This window comes from Magnolia sinica, chromosome 5, assembly GCF_029962835.1.
Source record: "Magnolia sinica isolate HGM2019 chromosome 5, MsV1, whole genome shotgun sequence".
Classification (NCBI taxonomy): domain Eukaryota; kingdom Viridiplantae; phylum Streptophyta; class Magnoliopsida; order Magnoliales; family Magnoliaceae; genus Magnolia; species Magnolia sinica.
The window spans coordinates 84,998,918-85,026,897 of record NC_080577.1 but is presented as its reverse complement, the minus strand read 5'-3'; the positions used below and the strand labels follow the sequence as shown (position 1 = coordinate 85,026,897).

The 27,980-nt window shown below is 40.2% G+C and overlaps 1 protein-coding gene across 1 annotated transcript; it reads right to left on the bottom strand.

Annotated features, from left to right (window-relative positions):
• Nucleotides 1-289: 289 nt before the first annotated feature.
• On the bottom strand, nt 290-27,980 carry LOC131246234 (glutamate receptor 2.7-like). Its single transcript, XM_058246158.1, has 5 exons — nt 27,639-27,980; nt 14,319-15,655; nt 3,704-4,016; nt 2,530-2,936; nt 290-1,100 (listed from the first exon to the last, which is right to left on the bottom strand). The coding sequence occupies exons 1-5, from the start codon at nt 27,910-27,912 to the stop codon at nt 504-506; spliced, it is 2,928 nt and encodes a 975-aa protein (XP_058102141.1). The 5' UTR covers nt 27,913-27,980; the 3' UTR covers nt 290-503.

Sequence of the window (27,980 nt, the reverse complement as noted above, 5' to 3'; positions counted from 1 at the left end):
TTATTTTTAGAAATGTGTAGTGTATTTACTCCCGGTGAATGTATCATATAGGGGCAGAAATGTCTTTTGTAAACACCAACTAATCTTATAAATAGTTGTGTTGTGAAAGTGTAGAAAAATCAGAGAAAAACAGCAAATGTTTTCTTTTTACAGCAGTAGCTTGGTTTTGAAAAATATAAGATAGTATATTCTCTCTCTCCTTTGCAAGTGGAGCTGCACTTGTCACCATTTGGGCTTTGTAAAGCCAACAATTACTACCTCTTCAATATTATTCTATGCACGCGAGATCTACAATAATAACATTCATAATTTCATACATATATAACAATAAATATATACAACTACATTGCACACGTGTAGGAAGTGACACACGAATGATTGTAACCCTAGCACACCACGTATTGGAGAAAGTAGCATACTGCACACCATACTCGTACCATATACAGAACGACCCACAATCACAAAAACTGAATCAGCTCCAAAAGAAAGAAGAAACAAATCTATCAAATCCTATTTTCAATCATCTCCACCGTCCCTGGAATAGCGTTTCTATTATTGGGCACATCCGCAGAGGTATTTTGATATGGAGTCTCAATCTCTGGAAAGAATATCCCAACCTCACCTCCAACGAAATCAGAACCATTTGACATGCTCAACGGACTCTCAGAGCCATTGGTATGAAGCGTTGAAGGTTCTTCAAATCCTCTAGGTCCTATTGCCCGCCCTTCGCCAGGTGGTTGCGCCTTCTTGTAAGTATGATAAGAGAGGTCTTTGTTGTCGAAGTGTTTTAAAAGTTGGACGAGCCTGCATCCGAAGGAGGTCTCGGGATCGTCTGGTGTGGTCAAAACATGCCAATGCTTGTGAAGGAAGTGGAGTGCGCATATGAAGAAGGCAAGAAAAGAAGCGGTCCCGGTGATGAGGAAGAGGCCCCAGAAGCTATCGAGGGTGAGGCTGTTTGAAGCGTCGGTAGGTGATGGGTCCAAACAATTGGCTTGTTGTCCGAACCATTTTTGCTCGATCTTCACCATTTCATCTCCCTCCCTTACCTCTAAGATGGCTTGAGAAAAGTCGCGGACCCAAGGGGACCCTTTGGGGAAGACCTGTGAATTAGAGGGAGTGAGAAAACCAACATATATGTATCACACTACGTACCAAAATTTGTTAGTAGCATACCAAGCACTGAAATTTTTCAAGAACGCCCATGTCTTTTGGAATGCACTTTAGAGCTTGTTTGGTTGTTGGGATTTCATTTCCTGGTTTTATATTTCTTGACAATGTTAGGGGCCATTTGCATTGCAGAATTGGAGGGATTTTGCTGTTTTTTGGATGTTTGGTAGCTAGGAATTAGAGGGTTTTGAAATTGAGAGGAATCCAAATCCTCTAAAAGAGCTCTTTTTGAACTTCTACATCAAAGTTCTGAATTCAAATCCAATCAGATTCCGTATTGTCTAAATTCCACTAGATTCTAAGGTAGTTCAAATCCATGCTGCCGAACGAGCCCTTAGAGTTGGCATGCTGTTTTGTAGAGAATGCTTAAATTTTGTATGGTTGATACACTGGAGGAAATTCAGAAAAGGTTTAAAATTCTATTTTAATTTCTCTAGTTTTTCTTTCCTCAGAGAAATTTTCCTGGAAAAAGTTGGGGAATGTAAAAAACCAATAAAACATGAGTTACATTCTCGTTTTCATTCTTCATAAATTCCATTTCTCCATTTCCTCTGAAAACTTGTTAAGAGTTTTTACTTGGGAGAATGGAAAACCAAGGAACTAACACAAAGCTTAATTACATCATACGAAACACTAGGCCAATTTGAACATATTCCAAAAGATATAAAAACCTAGGAAATTCCCCAGCAACCAAACTAGTGACAAGGCTACATTAGCTGAAAAATGCAAGCACAACCCACTACAATCCCCCTTTCTTCGACTAGGATATGATGTTGGAAAGGGGTGAATCTGAAATGTCCATCTAGTTTAGTCTTGTCTGACATAAATTGATGATCCAAACATCACTCTCTATGGTTGAATAGATTTTCATCTCAACCTTCCATTTGAAGGCCACTTCTAAGATGGATAGGACCAACCATTCATTTTGTTCATCAACAGCAGGGGATTCTTGAGAAGAACCCACTAGATAGACGGTCCTTGTTCCTTGCAACACCTGCCACGTACAGGTCCTTGGGTGATGACCATCCTATTAGTCTTAAGATGCTTTGACATAAGATTTCAAACTTGAGAGTTATTGGATACACTGGAAGAGTAGAAGGGTTGATACGCGTGCAGTTAGACATTGTATATGTCGCCTACAGCATAACTCAAGTTAATCGTTCCAAATCATGGGAACGAGTGTAGATAGGTCAAAATCAAAAATAAAATCGTTTGAGCAATCCTAATCTCTGATTAATAGACATTTCTTCGTTGGATTCGAAAGGTCAACTGCCCACCAATCAGACAGGACAATCATTCAACTCTTAGAGAGAGAGAGAGAGAGAGAGAGAGAGAGAGAGAGAGAGAGAGAGAGAGACTTACAAAGCCAAATCCATCAGTCTTGTAGGTGGGCCCCACCATCATGTACCGACCACAGTATTTGCCGAGTAGCAGCTTGATGTAAGGGATCTCATCAAAGATGGCCGCAACCCCATCATTCCGAATTCCCTTAGACAAGGCCTCGTTATACTCTTCTGGGGTGACGAGGGGCCTGAGCTTAGAATCATCAAAACCCCAGCTCTTTAATAGTCCCAGAACAAAAGAATCCTTCTTGTACCCCACGGTCTTCCCATTTCTGATTAGATCCTTGACGTCCGTTACGGTGGGCTGGAGCTGTCGGACGGTCAGCATTGAAGTCAAACTTGCAGTGTAACTAGAAGTCAATATGAGGACGACGAACACCCATATGATCATAACGAACCTTGACAAGTTGCTCACCACTTTCTCCTCTGCAACCAATAAAAAACTTATTTAATTTTCCTTAAATATCCAACATCTAACCAATCAATCTGGGTCGTCCATCTTTTTCCATCTCAATCTTCATGGGCCACTAGGAAAAAATCAACGGATCAGATGATTATAAACATTGGACAAATGGATGGCCAAAGATTTGTTTACTTACAGACAACTAGCTCTAATCAACCATTTGAACCATCCATTAAGTGGGGTCCACTGTGGACTGCGAACGGGTTCAAAGGGTCACTTTCATCAGATGATCCTAAGCATCCCATCCACGTACGGCTTGGAAAAGCGTTGGTAATAAAAATTAAGGCTATCTTGTAGACGGATAGGATCATCTAATGGGTGTAATTTCTGCATGTTGGTCCATAAAATGAAGGTTAGACCTAAGCGGGAATTGCCGGTCAATTGACTGGCCTGCGTGATATCCATATTGAATGAGGGAGAAAATAGCTTATTGCTCCAGCAGCTATGGATCATCACTCAAGAACTATATACTTAAGTTGGATATATAGGTTCACATGGGCATTGATCACAACCTTGTAAGTCACCAGAAATGCCCTAAAAATCTCACCTCATGTGAATGATGCTAACCATCCAACCTATACACGCTCTCCCGTGGATCACTGCCAATAACTTATTTTTCCTATCCAAATCCCGGCCGTTGATTGGATGATTAGAAACATCTGATGGGTATAATTATTGAAATATAAATAGAAATTGAGAAATTGAAATAGAGAAAGGATGGGGACACAACTGTGTGCAAAGACTAGCGTAGAGAAGGAGAACCAGAACATCACGCCAATCTGATGAGCGGGTGGGCCCCTAAAATCGTCATTGATCCTGTGTTCAAGAACCCACACCACGAAGCCCGTGACAACGAAGGCGGCTGTGCTTGTCAGCCATAAATTCCTACTCAGAGGCTTCAAGAAAATCCATGCATTCTTACTTTTGTCGTCCTTGATCGGCACGAGCATGGACACACCTGACTCAGTGTAGGGCAACGTAAAATCGACGTGCTTAGATCGGTTGGCTATGATTGTCGTGTCTGCCACCACTGCATCGTATTTCTGATTATCCAATCACAAAAGAAGAAGAAATTAGATCAGTTTGAAATGACAAATGAGAGGTATCCAAAGCTGTAATAGGGATTTGCACCCGTGGGCACCTAGTGAGTTAGCTCGGCCAAGTCAAGTGAGTTAATAAAAGGAATTGAGAGAACTAGCCTCGATTTGGTTTTTATGATGGCACAGGGAGGGACGTGATCGATGAGGTTGATCACTGTCTTCCTCAGGAGAAACTACTCCAAATCCATGGAGATCTCTAGACTCCTAAAGAGCTTCCTCAAATCTACTAAAAATAAATACATAAATAATTCTTAATAAATTTGAAATAACTTAATTGATTATAAAACGTAGAACGGAGTTTTATATTTAGACTCCAACTCAAACACACTAAAAACATGACTTACTATAAATAGTAAACTTACTATTTATATACATGTTGGGCGAGTCTTCTACAATTCAAAGGATAAAAAGTTATGCTTGAATTAAAACTTACTATTTATAGTAAAAATGAAACTAAACGGGACTTTTAAGCATTAATCTGATGAAATCTCACAAATCTAGTGTGAGCAACCCAGCATAGCGGGGTTGGTTGGCTTAAGTAGGTTATCCCACCCCAAAATCATACATAATACATTGAAAAACTCATTCCGGTTTGTAAGATATGACTGATTTAAGGTTCCAATAGTCCAGATCATTTCCGCCTCCGATCAAGCCTTCTCTGGTCCATCCGATCCACTCTACATCATATGAACATAGTGGACTCTTGGCAACATGCTGAGTTATCTACCACTCATTGCCTAGACAAGCCAAAAACTGAGTTGACTCGGTTCAATCTTTGTTGACTCAACGTATTTTTTAACAAATGTAGCTCACCAACTAATCTTATGTGATCTCCTCACTGATTTCCATGTGGTTGCACTTGGCTGAACCATCAGAACTCACGTACTAACCTTAAAAGCTAGAGATTTGCCAATTCCACCTGTTATTGAATCTTTAGCCGTTCATTCGAGGGCAAGGCTCTCAGCGCCAATGGGATCATTGTGGGGACCCAATTCTGGATCAAATGGGCGAGCAACCTTCTCCCAGCTCCCAGAAAGCTTCACCCTTCCATGCTAGCAATGATGAACTTGATGCATATCCCGCTCCCGGTCCCAAGACCCCAGCGAGTGTCGGTAGTTACCTGGGCCAAGCCTCCCCCCAGCTGGATCAAGCTCAACATTGATGGGTCAGCCAAGGGAACCCGGGTGCTTCAGGCAGGGTTGGAATTAGCAGGGATTCCAATGGTTCTTTTCTTTTTTGCTTCTATCGTGGCTATGGTGCAGGCACAAACACAAGAGCGAAGATCAAAGTGATCCACGATGGCCTTTCGCTATGGGTGCTTTTGGGTTTCAACCGAGTCCAAGTTGTTAGTGACTCTCAAATTGGGGTCCAAGCCTTATTCAGCAACAAAAGTTCCTGGTCCACCTGGTACTAGATAGTTAGAATTCGGTCCATCGCCCATTCCATTCAGGCTGAAACTTCTTATACCCCTTGAGAGGCTAATTCGGCAGTAGATGGCTTGGCCAGGCTGGGTAGTGAAAGGCAACAAGATCACAATTTCCACTTTTGTAGCTCTCTCCCGACCAATATCGGAGGGCTTCTATTTCTCGACAGGACGGGCCTGGGCAACCTTAGGACTGCCTAACCTTCTATTTCCCGCTTTATTTGTATAGCAACACGATAGGGGGCCCGTCCCTTTTTTGTCATCTGCCCACCCTGAATCTGTGCATGTAAGCCGTCCGTGGCCCCTTTTTCTCTTCAATATAATTCTCCTCTTTAAAATTAAATTAAATTAAATTAAATTAAAAAAATCTTTAGCCGTTCAGCAATATTGATAAAGAGGTATTTCTAGTTGTATAATTTTTATTTTTTCTTATAGAAACTTGATAATACCTAAACAAGGTTTCTTAAGGTTAATACATTAAAATTTTGAATTTTGAAAACTTTTAAATTTAATTATGTTTTAAAAATCCTAAACCCAAGAACATGCATCTAACATCATATGGCTGAGATACTGTTGTAATAGATGTCTTAAATCAAGTCTATTACAGGGCCTGTCGATGCAATTGATAGACTGTTCGATGTCATTGTCGAGGACATCAAATAGTGCTCGATCCCATCGAGATTTTCCAGATTTCTCTAGTTGGTCGCTAGACTAACTAGGCATCTTTTTTATGCCATCGAAGATCTGTTTTATGCCATCGAATATGGCTCGATGCAATCAAAGAAAATTGAAATTTCATGTTATGTTGTTGGGCAGTTTGGGTGTTAGTTTAATGCCATCGACTCGGCTTCAATGCCATCAAAGGAAAAGTTTCGATGACATCGAAGTATGTTCGATGCCATCGAGTTGTTCTATGCAGATTTACACATGGTTGCATATTCGCAGGATTTTGTTTCCTATTTCAATTGGGCATCCTCCAAAGGCTATATATTGGAGTGCAATCAAAATTGGTAGAGTATCGAAGGGCTCTAGGGTTTCCAAATCATCTAAGGGTTTCAAAGGGTGTAGCAAGGGTGAGATTTGAGGTTGTTCGAATCAGGGAAGCTCTATACTTTGTAATTCTGCTCTCATTGTGATCATATGTCGCTTTGTGCCGTAGTTTTTTCCCAAAAGGGATTTTCCATGTTAAATTGATGTGTTCTCTTTGTGTTTGCTTGGTTCTATTGGATTGCTATCCTAGATTCTTCTCTATGTGCTTCCGTGATCCCCCCCCCCCCCCCCCCCCAAACAAGTGGTATTCAAGATAACATTGGGGCACATGCTTAAATCTGAAGGATTAGTATCAATGGGAAACACTAAGTTTTATATTGAGTAGTACTCAATGAAAAATAATTTTGAGTTATGGAAGGTTAAGATGATTAGTCTATTAACTAAGCAAGGTGAAGATGGAACTCTTGTGAAGCATCGACCATCTATGAGTGATGATGATTGGAATAGTCTTGATAAGAAGGCCTTATCCTATATCCGATTGTATCTCACGAATGAAGTTATCTACAATGTTTTGAGGGAGAAAACCGCAAAGAGTTTGTCGGCGAAGTTAGAGGACTTTTATGCTAAAAAGTCCATTAAGAATCGCCTACACTTGAAGTTGCAGTTATTCAATTTTAGGATGGTAAAAGGTGAAGATGTGGAGGCCCATATCAGTAGTTTTAATAAGTTGATTTGCAAGTTGTTAGATATGGAGGAAATGGTCAAAGATGAAGATCAAGCATGTATTTTAATTCTCTTCCAGGTTTGTATGAGTCATTCAGGGATTCGTTGTGCACCGAAAATTCGTCCTTGAGTGTGGATACCGTTAACTCATCCCTTCAGGGTAAGCATATGAGAAAAATAAATGGTGGCATAAGGACATCTTCTGATACACTACTTACTAGAGGCAGGAATACTAAGCAAGGTACAGGATCTTCAAGACTTAAATCCAAATTCAAGGGCAAGGGAAAAGGCAAATTAAAGTGCTGAAACTGTGGAATGACTGGACACATGAGGAAGTATTGCACAAATCTTAAATCGAAGAAAGAAGACTCTGAGGCTTCTTCTAGGGAGGCCAAAGCTACCATGTCTGATGAAAGTACGAGTGGATGTGAAGGTGATGTCTTGTTTGTGTCTATGATCGGACACTTCTACGATGATCATAAGGACAAGTGAATTCTAGACATAGGGGCATCTTATCACATGACTCCTCATCGGAGTTGGTTCGCCAGCTATAGAAAATGCGATGATGGATAGGTGTTTGTGGGCAATGACATTGCTTGTAATGTTGTGGTTATTGGTATGGTACACATCAAGATGTTTGATGGGACAAAGTGTACCCTAACTAAGGTAAGGCACATTCCTGACATAAAAAAAAGTATGATTTCTCATGGTGCACTTGAGGCAATAAGATGCAAGTTCACTGGTGTCAATGGTGTCCTTAAAGTATCAAAGGGGGAACTTGTGGTTATGAAAGCGTAGAGGCACGGAAACCTTTACAGGTTAATTAGAAGCACTTCAGTAGATGGAGTAATAGCAGTTGTTATGGATTCCACGTCTACACTATGTGGCATGCTCATCTAGGCCACATGAGTGAGCGGGGAATAAAGGTACTCTCTAATCGTTGTTTGATTCCAACTTTCAATAATTCTGATTTAAATATATGCGAGCATTATATATGTGGTAAACAATCTAGATTATCATTTAAATCTGAAAAACATGTAAGGGAGTGGTTGATTATGTGCAGTCTGACGTATGGGGGCCATCGCCAGATGTTTCCGTTGGAGGGTCATTGATGTAGAGTGGGTCGCGGATAGTTACATGGCCAAGATGGATCAGAAAAGGCCCGGTCGACAACAGAAGTGATCCAGACCATCAAACCTTAAATCGGGCGTATCTTGCAATCCGGAATGAGTTATCTGACGTAAAATATATGATTTTGGGGTAGAACGAGTTACTGAAGCCAACCAACCCTGCTATGTCGGGTTGCGCAGCCCGAAATTGCGAAAAACCCATGGATTGATGGTCGTTTCCCCATTTTAATTTCGTTTTTACTATAAATAGTAAGTTTTAGTTTGATTATAACTCTTCATCCGTCGGGCTTTAGGAGTTGCGCCCAACGTGAAAAGAGCTTAGAATAATTAGGAGAACGTTTTGGTGAAGCCAAATAGGACACTTACTATTTTTGGCCGAAAACCTTGCGCACTAGTAGACATCACGACCGTCTATAAATAGTAAGTTTACTATTTATAGTAAGTCACGGATTCTAAGAGTTTGAGTTGTAGTTTGATTCTAATTTCTTTCCCATTGCTTGGTACCCCTATTTAAAGGGTTGTGAACTCGTTTTTATTCATCAATTAATCAATTTCGAATTTATTAGAATTTATTTCTATTTTCTGCTTTCTTTCCTCGTGGATTCGAGAAGTCTCTGTGAGGAGTCCAGAGAAGCTCCGTGGATTCGGAGTAATTATCCTCATCACGTTCATCCCTGCATCACTCATCATGGTTTATCTCATTCATTGACAACTACTCCAAGAAAGTTTGAGTTTACTTCATGAAATATAAATCCGAAGTTTTCACCATATTCAAACAGCGGAAGGCAATAGTGGAAAAATAGTCCGGGCGAAAAATAAAGGTTTTAAAGACTGACAATGGTGGGAAATTTATTTTCACTTCATTTAATGAATATTACAAGGATGAAGGGATCATTAGGCATAACACAGTGTGCCACACGCCCGAACAAAACGGTGTAGATGAACGGATGAATCAGACTCTCTTAGAGAGGGTCCAATGCATGTTAAGTAATGATGAGTTAGGTAAGGACCTATGGACTGAGGCCGTTAACATGGCTTGCTATTTGGTGAACCGGTCCCCTTCTGCGACAATTGATTATAAGATCCCAGAGGAAGATGGTAATAAGATGGACTACTCAAATTTATATATATTTAGTTGTGAGGCTTACTCTCATATACCATCAGTTAAGAGAGATAAGCTAAACCTAGAGCCAAAAAGTACATCTTTGTTAGTTATGGTGTTGGTATGAAAGGTTACAGGTATACGACAAGGTCATACGCAATATCATCACTAGTTATGACGTCAGATTCAATGAAAGCTCACTATTCCACAAAAATGACCAAGAGGAGAAAGAGGAACCTGAAAGATTGATCGTAGACATCTAGATTGACACAGATGATACTCAGGCAGAGACAAATGCATAGATAGAGGTATAGGAACGGTAGAGCAGCCACCTGTGAGAAGAAATCCACCGCTTGATCGTAGGTTACCGACAAGATACAGGGACGACTCTAATATCACATATGCCCTCATTACAGATGAAGAGGACCTGTTTACTATTCATGAGGGCCTTGATGAGACTGATGTAGAAAAGTGGAAGGCAGCTATAGATGATAAGATGGACTCTTTGTACAAGAAGTACACATGAGAGTTGGTGGAGCTTTCAGTGGGCCGAAAAGCGATCGGATGCAAGTGGTGATTCAGAGAGTTATGCTCAAAGAGAAAGAATCGACTTTAAAAATATATTCACGCCGGTAGTTAAGCAAGTGTCTATTAGATTCATGTTAGCGTTGGTTGCCCAATACGATCTCGAGCTGAAACAAATGGATGTCAATACTGCATTCCTGTACGGGGAGTTGGAAGAGAAGATATACATGAAGCAACTAGAGGTCTATGAAGTTAAAGGAGTAGAGAACAAAGTTTGTAAGTTAATGGGGTCCTTGTATAGCCTAAAACAGTCGCTTAGGCAATGATATAAAAGAATTTAATTCTTTCATATTGAGTCAGAAATTTACTCTGAGTGAATACGATCATTGTGTCTATTATAAGATACTGAGTGATGAAAAATTCATCATCCTAGTATTATATATTGATGATATGTTGATCGACACTCATGATATGTCTGAAATTGACGTACTCAAGACTCAGTTATCAGGGATATTCGAGATGAGAGATCTGGGGGTTGCAAAGAGGGTTCTCGGCATAGATATTCATAGATATAGGAAGAAGAGCAAACTTTGGTTATCTCTGGCAGAATACCTTAAGAAGGTATTGATCAAGTATAGGATAGACCAGGCAAAGCCAATGAGCGTTCTTCACACAGCTCACTTCAAGCTTTCCTCAGAACAACGTTTTAAATTAAATAAGGAAAAATCGATTATGTCTCATGTTCAGTTTAATGTATGTCATGGCCTGTACAAGACTGGATATTTCACAGGCAATCGGTATTGTGAGCAGATACATGTCAAACCCCGACAATCAACATTGAGAAGCAGTGAAATGGCTACTTTGATACATTCGAGGTACAAAAGACTACATCTTCACTTTTGAGAAGACAGGGACATAGTTGGTAGGGTCTATGGATTCAGACAATGTAGGCAGTGTGGATTCTAAAAAGTCTACTTCAGGTTACTTGTTTATACTAGTGGGTGAAGCAATTAATTGGATGTCAAAGCTTCAGTCCGTGGCTGATCTTTCCACGACTGAAGCTGAGTATATGACAGTGACAGAAGCATTTAAGGAATGCATTTGATTGAGAGGCATGATAAATTAGTTGGGACTTCAGTAGAAGGCCGTGCCGATTAATTGTGACAGCCAAAGCGCTATCAATTTGCTGCAAACTTTTATTGATCACTCTCGTACTAACTCATTGATGTTTGTTACCACTTTATCCATCAAGTGCATGAAGGAGGCATGAATTTGGAGAAGATTCACACTAGCGTGAATCCGGTAAACATGTTTACCAAGGTGGTTCCTTCAAAGAAGTTCAAGTTCTATCTAACTTCTTCGAGCTTGGCGATGGCGTAAAAGGAAGTCGGTGTGTACACGAGAAGCATTGATGGAGCTATGATGCAAGGTAAAGATAAAAGAAGAGGACAAGAAGCTACATATTTGATGATTGAAGACATGGTAGAGATTGTTGTAATAAATGTCTTAAATTGAGTCTGTTACAGGGCATGTTGATGCAATTGACAGACTATTCGATGTCATTGTCGATAGCATCGAACAATGCTCGATCCCATCGAGATTTTTCAGATTTCTCCAGTTGGTCGCTAGACTAACTAGGCATCTTTTCAATGTCATTGAAGATCTGTTCAATGCCATCAAACATGGCTCGATGCAATCGAAGAATATCAAATTTTCATGTTATGTTGCTAGACAGTTTGTGTGTTAGTTTGATGCCATCGAAGGATAAGTTTCGATGACATCGAAGTGTGTTCAATGCCATCGAACTGTTTTGCACAGATTTACGTAGAGTTGCGTATTTGTGGGATTTTGTTTCCTATTTCGATTGGGCTTCCTCTAAAGGCTATATATTGGAGTGCAATCGGAATTGGAAGAGTATCGAAGGGTTCTAGGGTTTTTAAATCGTCCAAGGGTTTCAAATGACGTAGCAAGGGTGAGATTTGAGATTATTCAAATAGGGTAAGCTCTATATTTCGTAATTCTGCTTTCATAGTGATTATTTGTCGCTTTGTGTCATGGTTTTTTTCCAAAAGGATTTTTCCACTTTAAATTACTATGTTCTCTTTGTGTTTGTTTAGTGCTATTGGATTGTTATCCTAGATTCATCTTTGTGTGCTTTTGCAATCCCCCCAACAAATTCAACTAATTAGTGGATGCTCATTAAAAAAGAAGAAGTGAGTGCTTTTTAGGAGTAATGCAATTTCAACAATTCTTCAGTAGCAACATATTTTTTATATAGGTGATTTAAGTCTATTTCTATTGATTATTAGAATTAGGATTTGTTTCTCATAGATCATAATTGGTTAAATTAATAATAAAAGGCTTTAGTGAATAGAGCGCAAATGGTTGATTGTTTGATAATAAAAAATTTAATTTTCACCTTGCATGCAACTGCAAGATTTTGATTCTTTTGCTTAAGTTGCACACAGAGGTCTGGTTTTAAGGTTTTTAGTTTCTATTGTCGAGTTGCTTGTAGGGTGTTGAAATCCAGCCTAAATTAATAACGTGATTGATCGCATAGTGTGTCCCTAAATTAAGATAACAGTTAATGGCTTCCATCCTGAACTTGTCACCTTCATACCTAATGCCCATGCGTAGAGGTGTACACGAGTCAAACCGAATCGAGCTTAGGACAGCTCTACTCGGCTCGGCCACTTGCTGACCCCAGCTCAAACTCAGCTCAGCTCAGTTCGGTCAGTAGCTTGGGCCAGTTCAAGCCGAGTTCGCCTGTGCGGCATTTCCACAAACACGTGGTCTGCACCTTCAAAATCTCACTATATATAAAACAACAACAATGGTTTTACATGTATTTTATCAAACACCTTGTAAGCAACATAAAAATCAAGAAAAAAAGGGCATTTGTTTCATAAACGTACCTTCCTTGCCACCAGCCACACTTTATTAAGTCATTTCATCAAACACTTGGTGAGCAACAACAATATTAAAGTAACCGAGTCACCAAAATGAATCGATCCAAGTTTGATTCGAGTTGGGTTCGATCCGAGTCGAGTCGAGCTCGGGCAAGCTCAAACTCAGTTCAAAATTTTTTCGAGCTCAAAAAATCAGCTCGACTCGGCTTGAACCAAGTCGAATCGAGCTTTTTTTAGTCAAGTCGAGCGAGCTACCGAGCTAACTCTGCTCGTGTACAGCCCTACCCATGCGTGTCCTTTCATCAGCACAAATGACCGTCATCACATTCGTCAGCCTGTGAATATGTACTTCTTGCATGTGGAATTAACATCTCTCTATTACTAAGCTTTAATCCCCAAACCTCTAAATTAGTTGTTAACAGCAAAGACTAATGTTTTAAAATTTAAAAATACCCAAACTCTTAGCAAATCGATTTTCATGAAAACTTTATTTGCAAAACTAATAGCAGACTATGCATTCTGTTATGGGTAAAACTGAACTTACCTAATGTACGGGGCATGTGGCAAGGCGAACATCGGAACAGACCTTCTGAACGAGAGCTAGAAAAAATGAGCTAAGCAAAGAGACTCAATGACAAAACTATAACAGTTAAACCAATTCGAAAATAATGCTCATCAACAGACCTATCGACCTCGACCTTGGGTGTCAATCTCAACCTCGAGTGTCGAGCCTGATCTCCAGTATCGACCTCGACCTTGAGTACCGAACTCGACACCGGGATCGACCTCAACCTCGAACATCGACTTCGACCTCGGTTACCAAACCCAACCTTGGAATAGAAATATCTAGAGAAGATCATGCACCGTATAGAGGGGAACTGCCTAGTAAGGCCTCAACTGAAGATCACGCAAATTGAGGTGAGAGAAATATCATAAAGTAGATTCTAACTCCAATATAGGTCCCCCCAACGTATCTTACATAATCTCTCAGATACACGAACTGCCTAGCCAACCTATAAACACATGACCTTATTCAAGAGAAAGGTACGCACATCTATCCCGATTCTATTAAGCCTAATGTGAGTCCATACACCTGACTTAGGCATCAGAGGGTCCCCAGTCACAACTCGCGCCCCAGTGTCTCCTTGTTTATCATTCATTTGCAGGTATCCAAAAGGCCTCCATGAGGTGAAGAAGGTGAAGAAGGATCAACCAAATTTGAGCATCAACACATTTTTTTTCACAGTTTTTAATGTTTTTTCTTCTTTAAAAAATAAAAATAAGATAAAAATAAAAAAATCATGGAGGTTTCTTATCTCCACGTTTTGGGATTCTTCCACCCAAACAGCATTTAAAATAAAAAGCAAGTACATAAAAAAGAAAAAGAAAAAAAAAAGAAAAGAAAAGAAAAGAAACATGAGCCCGTTCTGAAGTTTCACTCACCTGAAGAAAGACCTGATAAACAAGGTCATTGTAGTTCCCTGCGCTTCCTCTGCTGGCATTTTCATATCGCACGAATTCATAAGGGAGGTCGTATGGTAACCGTTTTCTTACATGATCAAACACATCTATGCAAAATCCCGTGGCGTTCACATTGCCGTTACTATTGTTCACAACATTCAAAATTTCACTAAATTCATTTTCCACCGGAACGCCGATTCTTAACTTCTTCCCATTGGGTGCTATCACCCAACCTCTCGGCGATGTCTTTGACTGTCCTGGCCAATTTACATGCAAAAGATCTTGCATGGGACCTGAGTACATTTTGTTACTAGTCTCATTTAGGACCTTTGAAAGTCCAGATACTGGCGTCCAAAACCCAATTTCACTCCTTCCTTTCCCCACCACATTGATTATTTGGAAAGCCGAAGATGGCAACTGCCTGCCAATGAGATGGAATTTGCCGCTAAGGCCTTCGAATGTAGTATTTAAGATGGCATGAAGAAGTTCCGGGCCTGTTTCTGAGACTCCCAAGCTTGATAAATCGTTGGAGTTTTGGTTAGCTTCTGGCCTTCGGAAGTGGGATTTCATGGCTCCAACTTGCTCTACCGCCATTGCCAACGCCTGGACTGTATCATATGCCCATAGCCCTATTATGCTTAGCTCAGCTTTTTCGATTCTTGGATTCTCTAAGAGGATTTTCCTTCTCCATCTTCGGGTAAAATTGTTGAGTTTTTCCGATTTTGGCACGTAAGGTTTCACACCTATGACACCATGCATCGAATCAATGACAGAAGATGCCATTGAATCCAAGAAATCTGTTATCCCATTCGTTGTAATCCAAACATACCCTTCGCTCATCATTCTTGCATACTTCACCTTGGAGAAAAAGTGGGACCCAAGACCAGAAAAACCCATGTGGACGACGAAAACCCTAGTCGTCATGGTCTTCAACTTGTATAGCTCTTTAAGGATCTGAGCATCTGTCGCTGAAGAAGGGATCATACTCCGGTATGGGACCTTGGCATCAATCTCTTGGAGGGCATCGGTGAGGAAGGGTATGATTCCACGTCCGTAATCAGTGTCTTCGTAGATGGGGACCACTTCTCTCCATCCAAAGGCTCGAACAATGGCTGCGATGGCCTTGACCTGAGATAAGTCGTCATTTGCGGTCCGGATAAAGTAGGGATTTCGGGATGAAGAGAGAGAAGGACTTGTAGCTGAGAAGGACAAGATGGGCACTTGAGATTTGCTGCCAAGATCTGCCACAAATTTGGCTTGGGCCGACGATTCGGGTCCTATGATCGCTTTGACTTGTAAATTTTTCAACAGGTCCAAAGCTACCATGCACAAGAGAAGAAGATATAATTCAGAGGTATGTATGGGTTTGCATAATAAGAGGGTTTGTTTAGAGCAATCTAGACTGTTAGATTGGTGCAATCATGTCCATTGGATCGTATATGGTCACATCTCGGGTGTCACATACATGTGCCACATCAGCCTACTCATACTGATATTGAAACGACCAAACGTGAAACATTGACTCAGTCAATACTAAAAAACTCAATGTACTCATGAGAAAACTCGATAGCACTCAAACTCGGGAAGTCGATTGGCTAGCGTACCACACACTAGCTATATAGCTGCCGTAGGTACGTGTCATGCGAAGATGAGCACTGGCGCTCCTCCAGCTCTGAGTTGTACGAACGGTTCAAAGGAGATCAAAGTTAATTACATGGGCCTCAAAGTGATGTATTTATTATATCTTCACCCTTCATCTATTTTTAGAGAACGTTTTAGAGCATTATCCAAAAAACGAATCAAAGATTATCCGGACCACACCACAAATAGCAGCGGAGATAATAATTTTCACCGTTAAAAAATTCGTAGGGCCCACCATAGGGTTTATTTTTCATCCAATATGTTCATGAGGTCACAAAGACCTGAATGAAGAGGAAAAACAAATTTCATATTGATCCAAAACTTCGGTGATCCCAAAAAGGGTTTCAATAGCAGACGTTCAATCCCCTACTGCTTTTTGCAGCGTGGTCCACTTGATAGTTAGATATGTCTTAGTTTTAGTCTAAAGCCTTAAGACGAGCTTCCCAAATGTATGAATGGTTTGGATATAACACATACCTCATGATCAGACCCACAGAACTTGTTAACATCAATACAGCAGCTATATAGTTGTGGGGTACACTAGCCAATCTGTTTCCTCAAACTCGACGTGCGTGGGGTCTCGTGGGTGGGGTCTCACCTACAATTAACTGATAGTGGATTAGGTGAGACCCAGGCCTCACCCAAGAAGGGCTGTGGGGCCCACCTTGATGTATCTATTATGTATCCACGTTGTTCGTCCGCTTTTTCAGATTATTTTAGGGCATTATTTAAAAAATAAAGCAATCCAATTATCAGGTGAACCATACCTATGGGTGTACACGAACCGAGCTAGCTCAGTTAGCTTGCTCGACTCGACTCGAAAAAGCTCGATTCGACTCAATTCGAAGCTGAATTCAAGCCGAGTCGAGCTGATTTTTTGAGCTCGAAAATGAGTTCAAGCCGAGTTCGAGCAGGCCCTACTCGACTCGACTCGGATCGAATCCAGCTCGAATCGAACTCGGATTGAACCAGTTCGGTGACTTGGTTACTTTGCCATTGATGTTGCTCACCTTGATATATGTGATTGAGAAGTAGTGTGTGGAGATGGGAGCTGAGATGCTGCTCGAGTAGGTTGAGAGCTTGGGCAAGAAGGAGATGTGGGTTGAGAGGTCTTTTGACTCACTGGTTGAGACTGAGAAGTTATACGAGATGGAGATGTTGGCTGAGAGGTCTTTTGACTCGCTGGTTAAGGCTGAGAAGATGCATGAGATGGAGATGTTGGCTGGGCTGGTTAAGACTGAGCAGCTGTGTGAGATGGAGATGTTGGCTGAGAGGTCTTTTGACTCTCTAGTTGAGACTGAGCAGCCTTGATAAAACAATGGGATTATGAAGTTGCAATTTAGGTGTTTGTGGAAATGCCTCAATGGCGAACTCGACTCGATCTTGGCTCGAACTCGGCCTAAGCTGGCCCGAGCTGCTGACCAAACTGAGCCAAGCTAGTTAGTCAGGCTTGAGGACTGAACCGAGCCGAGTTTGAGCTGAAGTCAGCCAGTGGCCGAGCCGAGTTTGAGCTGAAGCCAGCTCGACTTATTCGACTCGATGTACACCCCTAACCATACCATAAGAAATAGTGGTGATTGACCATCATATCATTAAAAACTTCTTACAGTGCACCTTAATATTTTGGTAGTGTTTATTCACCAACCTATTAGTTGATAAGGTAACATTAGCCTGGATGAAAGAAAAACCAAAATATCACCTTGATCAAAAACTATTGTGGCTCATTAATGGTCAATCACCATTGTTTCTTATGGTATGGTCCACTTGATAATTAGATCTGCTTCATTTTTGTGATAATGCCCTAAAATTATCTGGATAAATAGATGGACGATGTGGATACATAATCCATACATTAAGATAAACCCCACGGTAGTTTTGGGTGAGGCGAGGGTCTCACCTAATCCGCTCTCCAAGTACATGGGGCGTGGGGTAGGTTCACTGATGGTATATGTATCACACTCAACTGGTCTAACATGGAAAACCCATTTGGGATGGCCAAAAATCATGCTATCCAACCATCAAGTGGGCCACTACAAGGATGTTTTGGTTCTTCGGTTCTGGTACATGTTTTCTATCATTAGGCCCTCTTACTATGATTTTTGGGCCATCTAATTTTCATCATGCCAAATCATGTCGATAAATTTTATAAGAGCCCGTTTAGATTCATAGAAAGCATAGAAAAGAAAATAGCATTTCTTAGGAAACATTAATTTCAAAAAATGATGGAAAATGAAACATTATTTTTATTATTTGATTTCAATAAGATTTTTAAAAAAATTTAAATTTATTGTTTGGCAAAAGAAAAATATATTTTAAAAAATTCTACCTAGTTAGTAGCACATGTCAAATTAGCATATGTGACACATGTTGGATGCTTGAAGATGAATTAGCTGCATATGTGGCATACATATTTTAGGGGGTAGTTAAATCTTAATTATGGCACACTTCCATCCTTACTCTTGCTCCGGTGGTAGACTCTCAGGAGTTTCAGCACCCGGTCAAGGGTTCGAGTATCCATAGATGGTGAAATCTCACTAGGGCGTGGCGTGAGTGTATGGTGCGTGTGTCCGTGTTAACAAAAAATAAAATAATAAAAATAAAATAAAATTATGGCATACACGGTACATGTTTACCCCTCCGGTAACTTTTCAGTCAAGTCAGCCTGGAGCCTTTGTAGGATCCCTGCCCAGCGCAGGAGCTGGTCAAAGGGGATTTGGCAAGGAAAACTCCCACCGAAGATTTCCTTATTCGTTTGGCGCCTTTTACAAGGGGCGATTGCGGTGGAGGATAGAGTTCAGTCCAAGGGAGTATCATTGGCGTCTTCCTGTGTCTGTTGGGGAGAGGATGGTTCTCATAAACCCTAGGTGGAATCCCTGACCCATCTATTCATTCACGGTGAGCTGGCATCTAAGCTTTTGCAGCATTTTGGTGTCATAGCTAGTATGCCGCCCCTGCCAGCTCAATTTGTGGAAACGAGGCTGAAACAATGGTGGATGGTGGTTGTTGAGGACGACAACCAGACCTTTAATAAGGTTCTTCCTAGTCTAGTCCTCTGGGAGATTTGGAGGGTCAGAAACTCCATGAAGATGGAAGGCATGAATAGCACGAGTTCACGCACCATCAGTCGAGTAAAATTCTGGTTGTAGTTGATTTTGTCGGATGGGAAAAACCCCGTCAACCAAGCCCATCTTCAGGTTGTGCGGTGGATTAGGCCGAAAGAGGACTAGTTTAATCTCAACTTAGATGGTTTTGCGCGCAGCAACCCCAGCCCATCTGGAGGAGGCGGGTTATGTAAAGATTCGAATGGTAATCTTAATTTTGCGTCTTTGGTGTGGGTTCTAGCAATAGGGCAGAGCTGCGGGTGATTTGGCAAGGGCTTTTCTTTTGTCTGGCCCAGGGTCTGGAAAAAGTGGAAGCTGAGTCAAAATCAAGCTTTGTAATCAACCTCCTGAGTGGTAGCTCGAATCCTAATTGGGCTTGGAAACATTGGATAAGGACTGATGCGCTTAGGAGTAGAGGGACGTTCTATTTTCGTCACATCCCCAGGGAGGTAAATGGCCCTGCGGATGCTCTGGCTCGGCTTGGCAGCTCCTCCCAGGAGAATTCTTATTTCAAGAATTCAGCTGAGCTCCCGCGGCAAATTAGAGGCCTAGTAGTTCTTGATAAGACTGGCCTGGGGGCCATTAAAAGTTGTAAGGGATCCTAGGTTGCGCTGGTTGTAGAGAGTCGACATAGGATAGGCAGCCAGCCATGATTTTTTTGATGGCAGGGCGCCTGAATGTTGATCTAATCCTTGTAAAGTTTCTCTTAGTTTGGAAAAAAAAAACAATATTTCCTTTGCTTTCATTTTTATGAATCATGATAAGCCATAAAAATTAATAAATGATTTTATTTTTGCTCTTATATCTTTCCTTTCATATAAAGTGAATATATAAGCTACAATGGTATACAAGGGCAAATATAAAATTTAAATTTAAAATTTTAATTCAAAAATTCAATTCAAAATATAAAAGAAATATAAGATTTAATCCAAAATTTTAATTCAAAATTTGAAATGATATATGTGTAATGGAAATCTAATATTTCTTATTGAATCACGCATGTAAGGGAAATCAAATATTTCTTATTTAATTTCCTAATACATGTTGAATGGATTGGGCAACATACATACACCCAAGTAGGTTGGGTTCTACATTGACCTTTGGGTGGAAGTCTGGTTATAGTTGTAGGCAGTTATCCTGGACCAGATGGTACTACCCGTACTAACCTCACCAGGAACTTTTTTTTCCTTTTTTTCATTCTTGGGGGTGGGGAGACCTCAGTGTTGAAACGAGGGACCTAGCTAGTAAGGGTTTGTGGGGGCCTACCATGATATATATGTTTTATCCATGCTATATTTTGATAGATCAATTTAGAGCATATGAACGCAAGAGGAAGCATATCGAAAGCTCTAATAGACCACACCATAGGAGTGGGGATTGAACTCTTAAGGTTGAAAAGTTCCTAGAGCTCATGGTGATGTTTATTTGTTAACATAAGGTCACATAGATGTGGATGAAAGGAATTCATAACTAGCAGGTTGATTCAAAACTTTCATAGCCCTCGAGAATTTTTCTCAATCCCTTCCTATGGTGTGGTCTACATGAGCCTTCAATCTCCTCCTATTTAGTGGAATCTTAATCCAGTGGTAAACTCTCAGGAATTTCAACACCTGGTCAAGGGTTGAGTACCCATAGGTGGTGAAATCCCACTATGGTGTGAGTGTATGAAGGTATGTGTGCGTGTGTGTGAAAAAATAAAAATAAAAATCTGTGTTTGTTGAAACGGATGAATGGCATGGATAAAACACATACACACACACAATATATATATATATATATATATATATATTATGGTGGCCCCGATGGAACCATCCATCTTTGCTTAGGTCCTAGTGGGGTAATACCCAATCCGCAGAGTCGGGATCCTCTGTTATCAGGTCAACAGAGAATTCCTGTTACCCTAATGGTTTGGCATCCGAAGCTGTTTTTTATTATTTTTATTTTTTTAGTGAGCGGTGACATGGACCAATGAGAATTAGGGTATCAGGAATTCTCTGTTGACCTGATAACAGAGGATCCGGACTCGAAAATGAAATACCGAAGTATCAGCCAGAGCAACTGTCACTTTGGCCATCATGTGAGTTTGAAATTTTGGAGAGGTTGTCCACTGTTTTCCACGGCACGTTTCCCCTAATGGTTGGATTGACCTGTCGCCGTGGAACGACCCAGATCTTTGACAGCTTAAATGCCATCCGCACACCCCAATGGCCCCCACAGGCGTGAGCTGGGTGACAAAAGAGGACTTCAAGTCCCCCCACACGTTTGACTTGAAGTCCTCCATTATCAGTCGGTCTACTCAGGTAATTAAGACCATTGGCTAGAAAATAGAGCATGTTCTGCGATGCTTCCTGCTTTGCCAGCGTGTCACCTTTGTAAAACATCAAGCCATTAAAATTGTGACCTCACCATGAGGATCATCTTGTGTCGTCCGCTCATTATGCAAGCTACAAAGTCCAAACTAATGGAGGGCCGTCCGTTTTTGTCTGAGCTTATAACAGTCTTTCAATCCCATTTTTTCACTTCGATCTGTAAGCCCACTTTTTTCATGGCCAGGATCTTCTACATACGTAACATGTTGGCAGGAAAAAGAAGCATTGTATGTAAAAATCACACACGTATGTTGTATGTGATCATTTTCAAAATTAAAAAGAAAAAAATTACTTAAAAAAAAAAAAAAAAAAAAGAAGAGGAGAAGGAGAGAGAGAGAAATGCCCAGCGGTGTAAAAGCATTGCAATTTAAAGTATTCCTAGTTGCATTGAGATGCCTGGAAAGTCCACCTAGACCGTCCAAATCCATTTATCTAGATTTTAATTTTACTACGTCTAACTTACGTTTCATGGGCTACCATGCAAACATCATAACGATTTGACAACCATTCATCAATCAATGGTCTTTAGTATGTACGGTCATGAATGTTTGCACAAAAATAAGTCCAATCAACAATTTAATCCGACTGGCCTATCTCAGGCTTGTTAAAATGGTCGCTGTAGAAAATAAGGTCAAATTGAGGATGGCTTGGATGACCTGATCAGTGCAATTTTCGCATAGTTTGCAGTGTGTTCTAGACTTAATGGGCAGTTCAGATGGATGGATCAGACTATCCAACTGAACTGATACAATTCAGAGCACTATAACTTGTACTGGGGAGAAGGAAAAGAAAATTAATAATAATAATAATACTAATAAATTAGAAATGTTCCATTGCTGGTAGAACACTGCTTTCATAGTTGCATCAAGTCACTTACATTGTCCCATTAGTTAAATCAAGACCGTTCATTAGGCTTAATAAATGCTTTATGAGTTACCATGCAAACATTACAGATTTTGCCGTACTAACCATTTGAGTTGTGTCCTTTGATATTGACGGTCAAGATCATTTACACAAAAATGGGCCTGATCAACAATTCAACCGTCTACTTGTTAGGGATCATTTGGTTCTCTCAAGATTTGAATACTTGACCTTTCAAGCACTCTGATGATAAGATGTCAAATAACCAACTGCTCAAAAAGTTAAAGATATCAGATGATGTGTATTGATATATATCAACCGACTTTAACAAGTTGGATGTTCCGATCAGTGGCTTAACAGCCCATCGAATGTATTTTGGACTTAAGGGATAGCTCGGATTGATCAATTGACCTATACAACTTAACCCATACAACTAGGAGCACTGGAACATTTCTCTGATAAGACAGTGCAAACCTTTCTATTTGTGACAGAAGATTGACAGTAAGAAGGGAGGTACAACAAGGGTTCACTTTCCAACTGAAAACGTCCTAATAATGGGCTCTAGGATATTTCCTATGTGACAGATCAATCAGGATTGGGACACGTATTAGCTACGGAACCTAGCTGACAGAAGCGAGTTTGGCTACTGATGTATGTGTCCATTTTGAGTGATCATTTTAAGTCATGGGCCAAAGAATGAGGCCCGATCCAAAATTCAAGTGGACCCGGCACGGAAAACAGTGGGGACAGTGACGCCCACAGTTGAAAACTTCCTAAGGCCATCGAGATGTTTATTTAAGATCTGACCTGATTATAAGTTAACACAGACATGAAATAAGGAAAACATAAATATGAAACTTGATCCAAAACTTCTCTCGCCCAGGAAGGTTTTTACCGATAGGCATTCAATCCCCATTGTTTTCTGTGGTGGGTCCAGTTAAGTTTTGGATCTACTTTATTTTTTTGGCTCATATCCTAAAATAATCTCTCCAAATGGATGGACTGTATGGATACAACACATACAACATGTTGGCCCACACTTCAGTAGCAAGACTTCTACTGTCGAGTTCAATAGCTAATCTGCGTCCACACGATTGACTTGAAACCAATGGTCAGGATCATAAAATTAAAACTGGAAGAGGATTGCGTACTCACACTTTTCAGTAGGAAGTGGCTATTGGATGGTTCTCTGTGGGCTCCACAATGATGTATATGTTTTATCCACACTGTTCATACATTTTGGGTCATTATTTTTAAGTCATTACCAAAAAATGAGGTATATTTAGATCTAAGTTGGACCACACCACAGGAAAATGGTGGTGATTGAACGCTCACCATTGAAAACTTACTAGGGCCAACTGTAATATTTATTTTCCATCCAACATGTTGATCAAGTGACACAGACCTGGATGAAGGTAAAAAAACAAATATCAGCTTGATCCAAAACTTCTGTGGCCCTCGGGAAGTTTTTAATGTTGGTCGTTCAATCACCACTGTTTCATGTAGTGTAGTCCACCTGATATTTTGACCTGCCCCATTTTTTGGCTCATAGCTTAAAATGATATGGAAAAAATGATTGTATGGCAGGCATAAAATGCATACATCATAGTGGGGCCCACACAGCACCGTCCAGTAGCAAGTCGCTTCTAACAGCGACATTAGGCAAACCGCGTCCCATAAAAACTGGTTTCGTGTAGTGAATGGTTACAATGATGGTGGGCCACATGTTATTTAATTCCTGGGAGAAAAGTCCTACACCTTCTTGTTTTACATGGGACTGAATGGTGCCTGATCATGTGAGAGGTTAGTGTGTGGTACCCAATACAGACGACAAATACGACCGAGTCTTTCCCTGTTGCACCGCTAGTTCTTGGCCATTTAAAAAAATGGTGGATGACTCTTCAAACGTGCACATGCCACAGTTGTACAACAGTCCAGACCATCCAACTTGCTGACCCAACTATGAACAGTGGCATAACTTAAAATTTTCACTAAGAATTAAAATATTAATTATGCGGTCATTCCCTTTGAATTCGGACTCTAATTAGTTTACTTTCACCGTACATTTGATAGTCTATCAACTGGATGGTTAGGATTGCTTAATTCATGTGATTTTACTGAAGATATGATCCATCCATAATGGGACCCAAGAAAGAATGGATGGTATTGAAAGCTATACGTCAAGGTAACATGTGAGGAGGTTGATCAGTCAGCACTATTTCTTACATGGTGTGGATGAAGACGGAGAAGTTTCCTAATTCACCCCTGTTAAGCCCTGCTCATGTGTGTGCAGGTAGGCATGGATATATGAAGCATATGTGGGTGATCTGAGCATCCCATGCAGTGGAAATATGTGCTTAGTTGACGCCCCTATGTATGACCATCTAATGTAAAGTTTGTTACCCCATCGATCGCCACTTCCCAATTAAGCTATCACATATTATCAATCACCACCGTCAGAGTTTATCACATAAGTAGAGAGTTGAGAAATAATAATATATTTTTATTTTTATTTTTTATTTTTTATTTTTATTCTCTCTTTTATCTCTTGTATATTTAGTATGAGAATTAATTCTCTTAAAACTAGATACATGGCTCACTTATTCAAGTTGCCATAGCAATTAGAGCCCATTTGGATACCACCAAATAAGTTACATTTTCTAAGAAAAAAAAAAAACTTACAACTTATTTCAAATAAGTAAATTTGATTTATGATTAGTTATAACTTTTTTACTTAGAAGTACTTAATTACTTTAGTTAATTTTTTTTATAGCTTTTTTTACTTTTCATGAGTTGCTGAAGAGAGGCATAAGAAAGACCAAAGAGAGGAGAAGCTAATAAGTAGGTTGTTTACTGAGGAGAAGCTAATAAGTAGGTTGTTTACTACACATTCTTTTCTTCTTAATAAGTAGAAACTAAGATAAATTACTTGTGGCATTACTTATCTGAAGAAACTTATGATCCAAAAGGCCCCTTGTATTTACAGAGTTTTGGGTCATCTAAAACGTAGATGTCTTGCGTGCATAAACACTTAACCATTTTGGAGACTACATGGGGTATGAATGGCTGGACTTTCAGGTTAGAAGATCTAATAATCAGTGTAGCCTACCTGATGAAAAGATCTGATAAGCACACGTGTTCCATACTAATCCATGTGCATGTGTGTGGATGAGCAAGGCTTCACACGCGTGGAATTATCGTAGTTGTAGAATGCTTGTCCTTACAAGAAGGAAAATATTATTTTCATACACGTGCGTATTAGGAGTGACATTCATGAGACCGGACCATCAACACCACCAACGATGTTGCACAGTAATTCAGCATGCTCCAAAATGGGATTTAAAAGCCCCCATTTTGATCCAAGTGCAAAATGGCAGATGTTGGACGTCCATCTCCAATGCCAAACCTTTTCGAAATGGAAAAGGCCATTTGAGATAGGTATGCAATACTAACAGCATAATTAACAAAACGACATGTGGCCAAAAAATTTAAAAAAAAAAAAAAAAAAAACAACTGCTATGGAAAGAAAATTCATGTTTAAATCAATCTCGATAGTTAATAGATAGTAAAAGCTTTAATTTAAAAAATAAAATAAAATAAAATGGTAACACCAAATATTTAGAGAATGAAAAGTGCAGGTTTAATACAATTTAAACTAAAAAAAAAAAAACATGGAGCAAAAAAACAAGTAAATGTGTGCATATGTGTGCGCATCACTTATAAATACAGTTTAAATAGAAAAATTAAATTAAATTAATTAAAATTTCTATACCATAAGCTATTATGTATCTAAGTAACCAAATTGTGTTATTTGCCCCTCTCAAAACTTCCTCTCACAATCTACTCAATTCTATCAATAGGTGGCAACCCCCATCTTAATATTTTAAATAGTCTCCAAAGATTTTTCTCAAATAAAATGTAAAAACGAAAAAATTAATTCAGTTTGTCCAGAGCTTTTTTCTTTTTTTTTTCTATCTTCTGAAATACATGGAGTTCTAAACGTTTATTCAATTATACAAGCTTTTTCTTCTTTATGTAGAGTTTTAAACGGAGTTTTGTTAACTACTGTCAGCAAACACCGATCTCACGCCATCTACATACTCAGCTGCAGGAATTCCAGCACATATCATCTTAGGGCCCCATTGGCCGGGTGGATTGGAAGGGATTGAATGGTCCTAGGGTGGATGGCATGGATTTCTAGGTAATGATGGTGTTGTCAGTGAATTGTCTAGGATTGCTCTATCCCTCGATTGCTATATCCAGTCTATTTGGCACACCCGGCCAATCCTAGGATTAAATCTTTCCATCCCTTCCAATCCCTCAAACCAAACACGTCGCAGGCAAATTTGAACAGATTAGGGTGGATTGGATGGGATTTAAAGGAAATGATGGTGTTGTCAGTGGATTGTTTTAAGATCCACGGGATTGGGATCAGATCACCGACTCTGTTTGGCACACCCGGCCAATCCCGGGATTTAACTTCCAATCCCTTCCAATACCATCCAATCCCTTCCAATCCGACCCGCCAAAGGGGCCCTTAAAGACACTGGGAGGGACGCGGATTGCGTCCTACTCCTGCCGTCTCTGGCCTCGAACAGGCAGTTCTGTGGGTGGGCCCACCGTGATGTATCTGTTTATCAAAGCCGCTCATTCATTTTCTAAGATCATTTTAAGGCATAATCTAAAAAATGACACAGATCCAAAGCTCAAGTGGACCACACCAAATAATAAGCTTGGTTGCATGAAATGCTCTTAGCGTTAAATGCCAGTTGCATTAAATGCATGAGTCATCTGTAGAGTGTTCCATTTGAGCGTTGGATTTGGCTCATTTTTGTATTAATGCCTTAAAATGATATGAGAAAAGGGATGAACGGCTTGGATAAACGGATACATGACGGTGGGCCCACCCACAGAACCGCCCGTTCGGGGCTAGAGACGGGCAGGGTAGGACGCAATCCGCGTTATGTGTCCATCAACTCGGGTTAATGCCTACAACCCTTTGGCTCAGTGGTGACTCACAAGAGTTTCATCACAAAAGTTTCAACACATGGTCATGAGTTGGAGCACTCGTTGTGCTGGGAGTGCACCGGTGTGTGTCAGGTGTGTGAGTCCGTGTAAATTAAATAATAATAATAATAATAATTATTTTTTTTTTTTTTAAAAACAAAAGAAAAAAAGAAGAAGAAGAAGAAGAAGAACCTCTAGTTAACACCAATTGGCACTTCAGTCAGACTTGAAGAAGAAAAAGCAGTAGAACAACAGCCACAACAAATACAACATGGATGATTACTACGAAAAATTATGAAGAGTCGAGAGAAGGCTAAAAATACCCTCCGATGCAGCACCAACAACATCTTCCTTGGAATCCCTTGTGTGGAGAACGAGCCTAGTGGTGTAATTATGAGCTTGGTAGAGGTCGGAGAGCGCCATGGAAATGCAGGTCTGACCCATCTTCCCTACCCAAGTATCCAAATCAAGGATCACGCCCACGTCAATCACAGCTGTTGAATTTTGGGCCATGCCCAACTCCCACAATGGACCAAGAAAGATACAAAAGAAGAAGAGAAAAGAGATTTGAACTGGGATCTTCATCTGAAGCTCCATGCCTGTATAGTGTCAAAGGTGTTATGCGCTCCTACTACCTTTATAGATCATCTGCAACAGTGGGTCCC

Bases quoted from the DNA above. Each gene is read 5' to 3' on its own strand.
- LOC131246234 (XM_058246158.1), bottom strand. From the start codon at position 27,912: ATGGAGCTTCAGATGAAGATCCCAGTTCAAATCTCTTTTCTCTTCTTC. The intron at 2,937-3,703 runs GTTGTGTCCCCA...TATTGGTTGCAG, and splicing joins TACGCTAGTCTTTGCACACA to AGGAGAAAGTGGTGAGCAAC. The intron at 1,101-2,529 runs GTAAGTCTCTCT...TCTAATTCACAG, and splicing joins AGACTGATGGATTTGGCTTT to GTCTTCCCCAAAGGGTCCCC.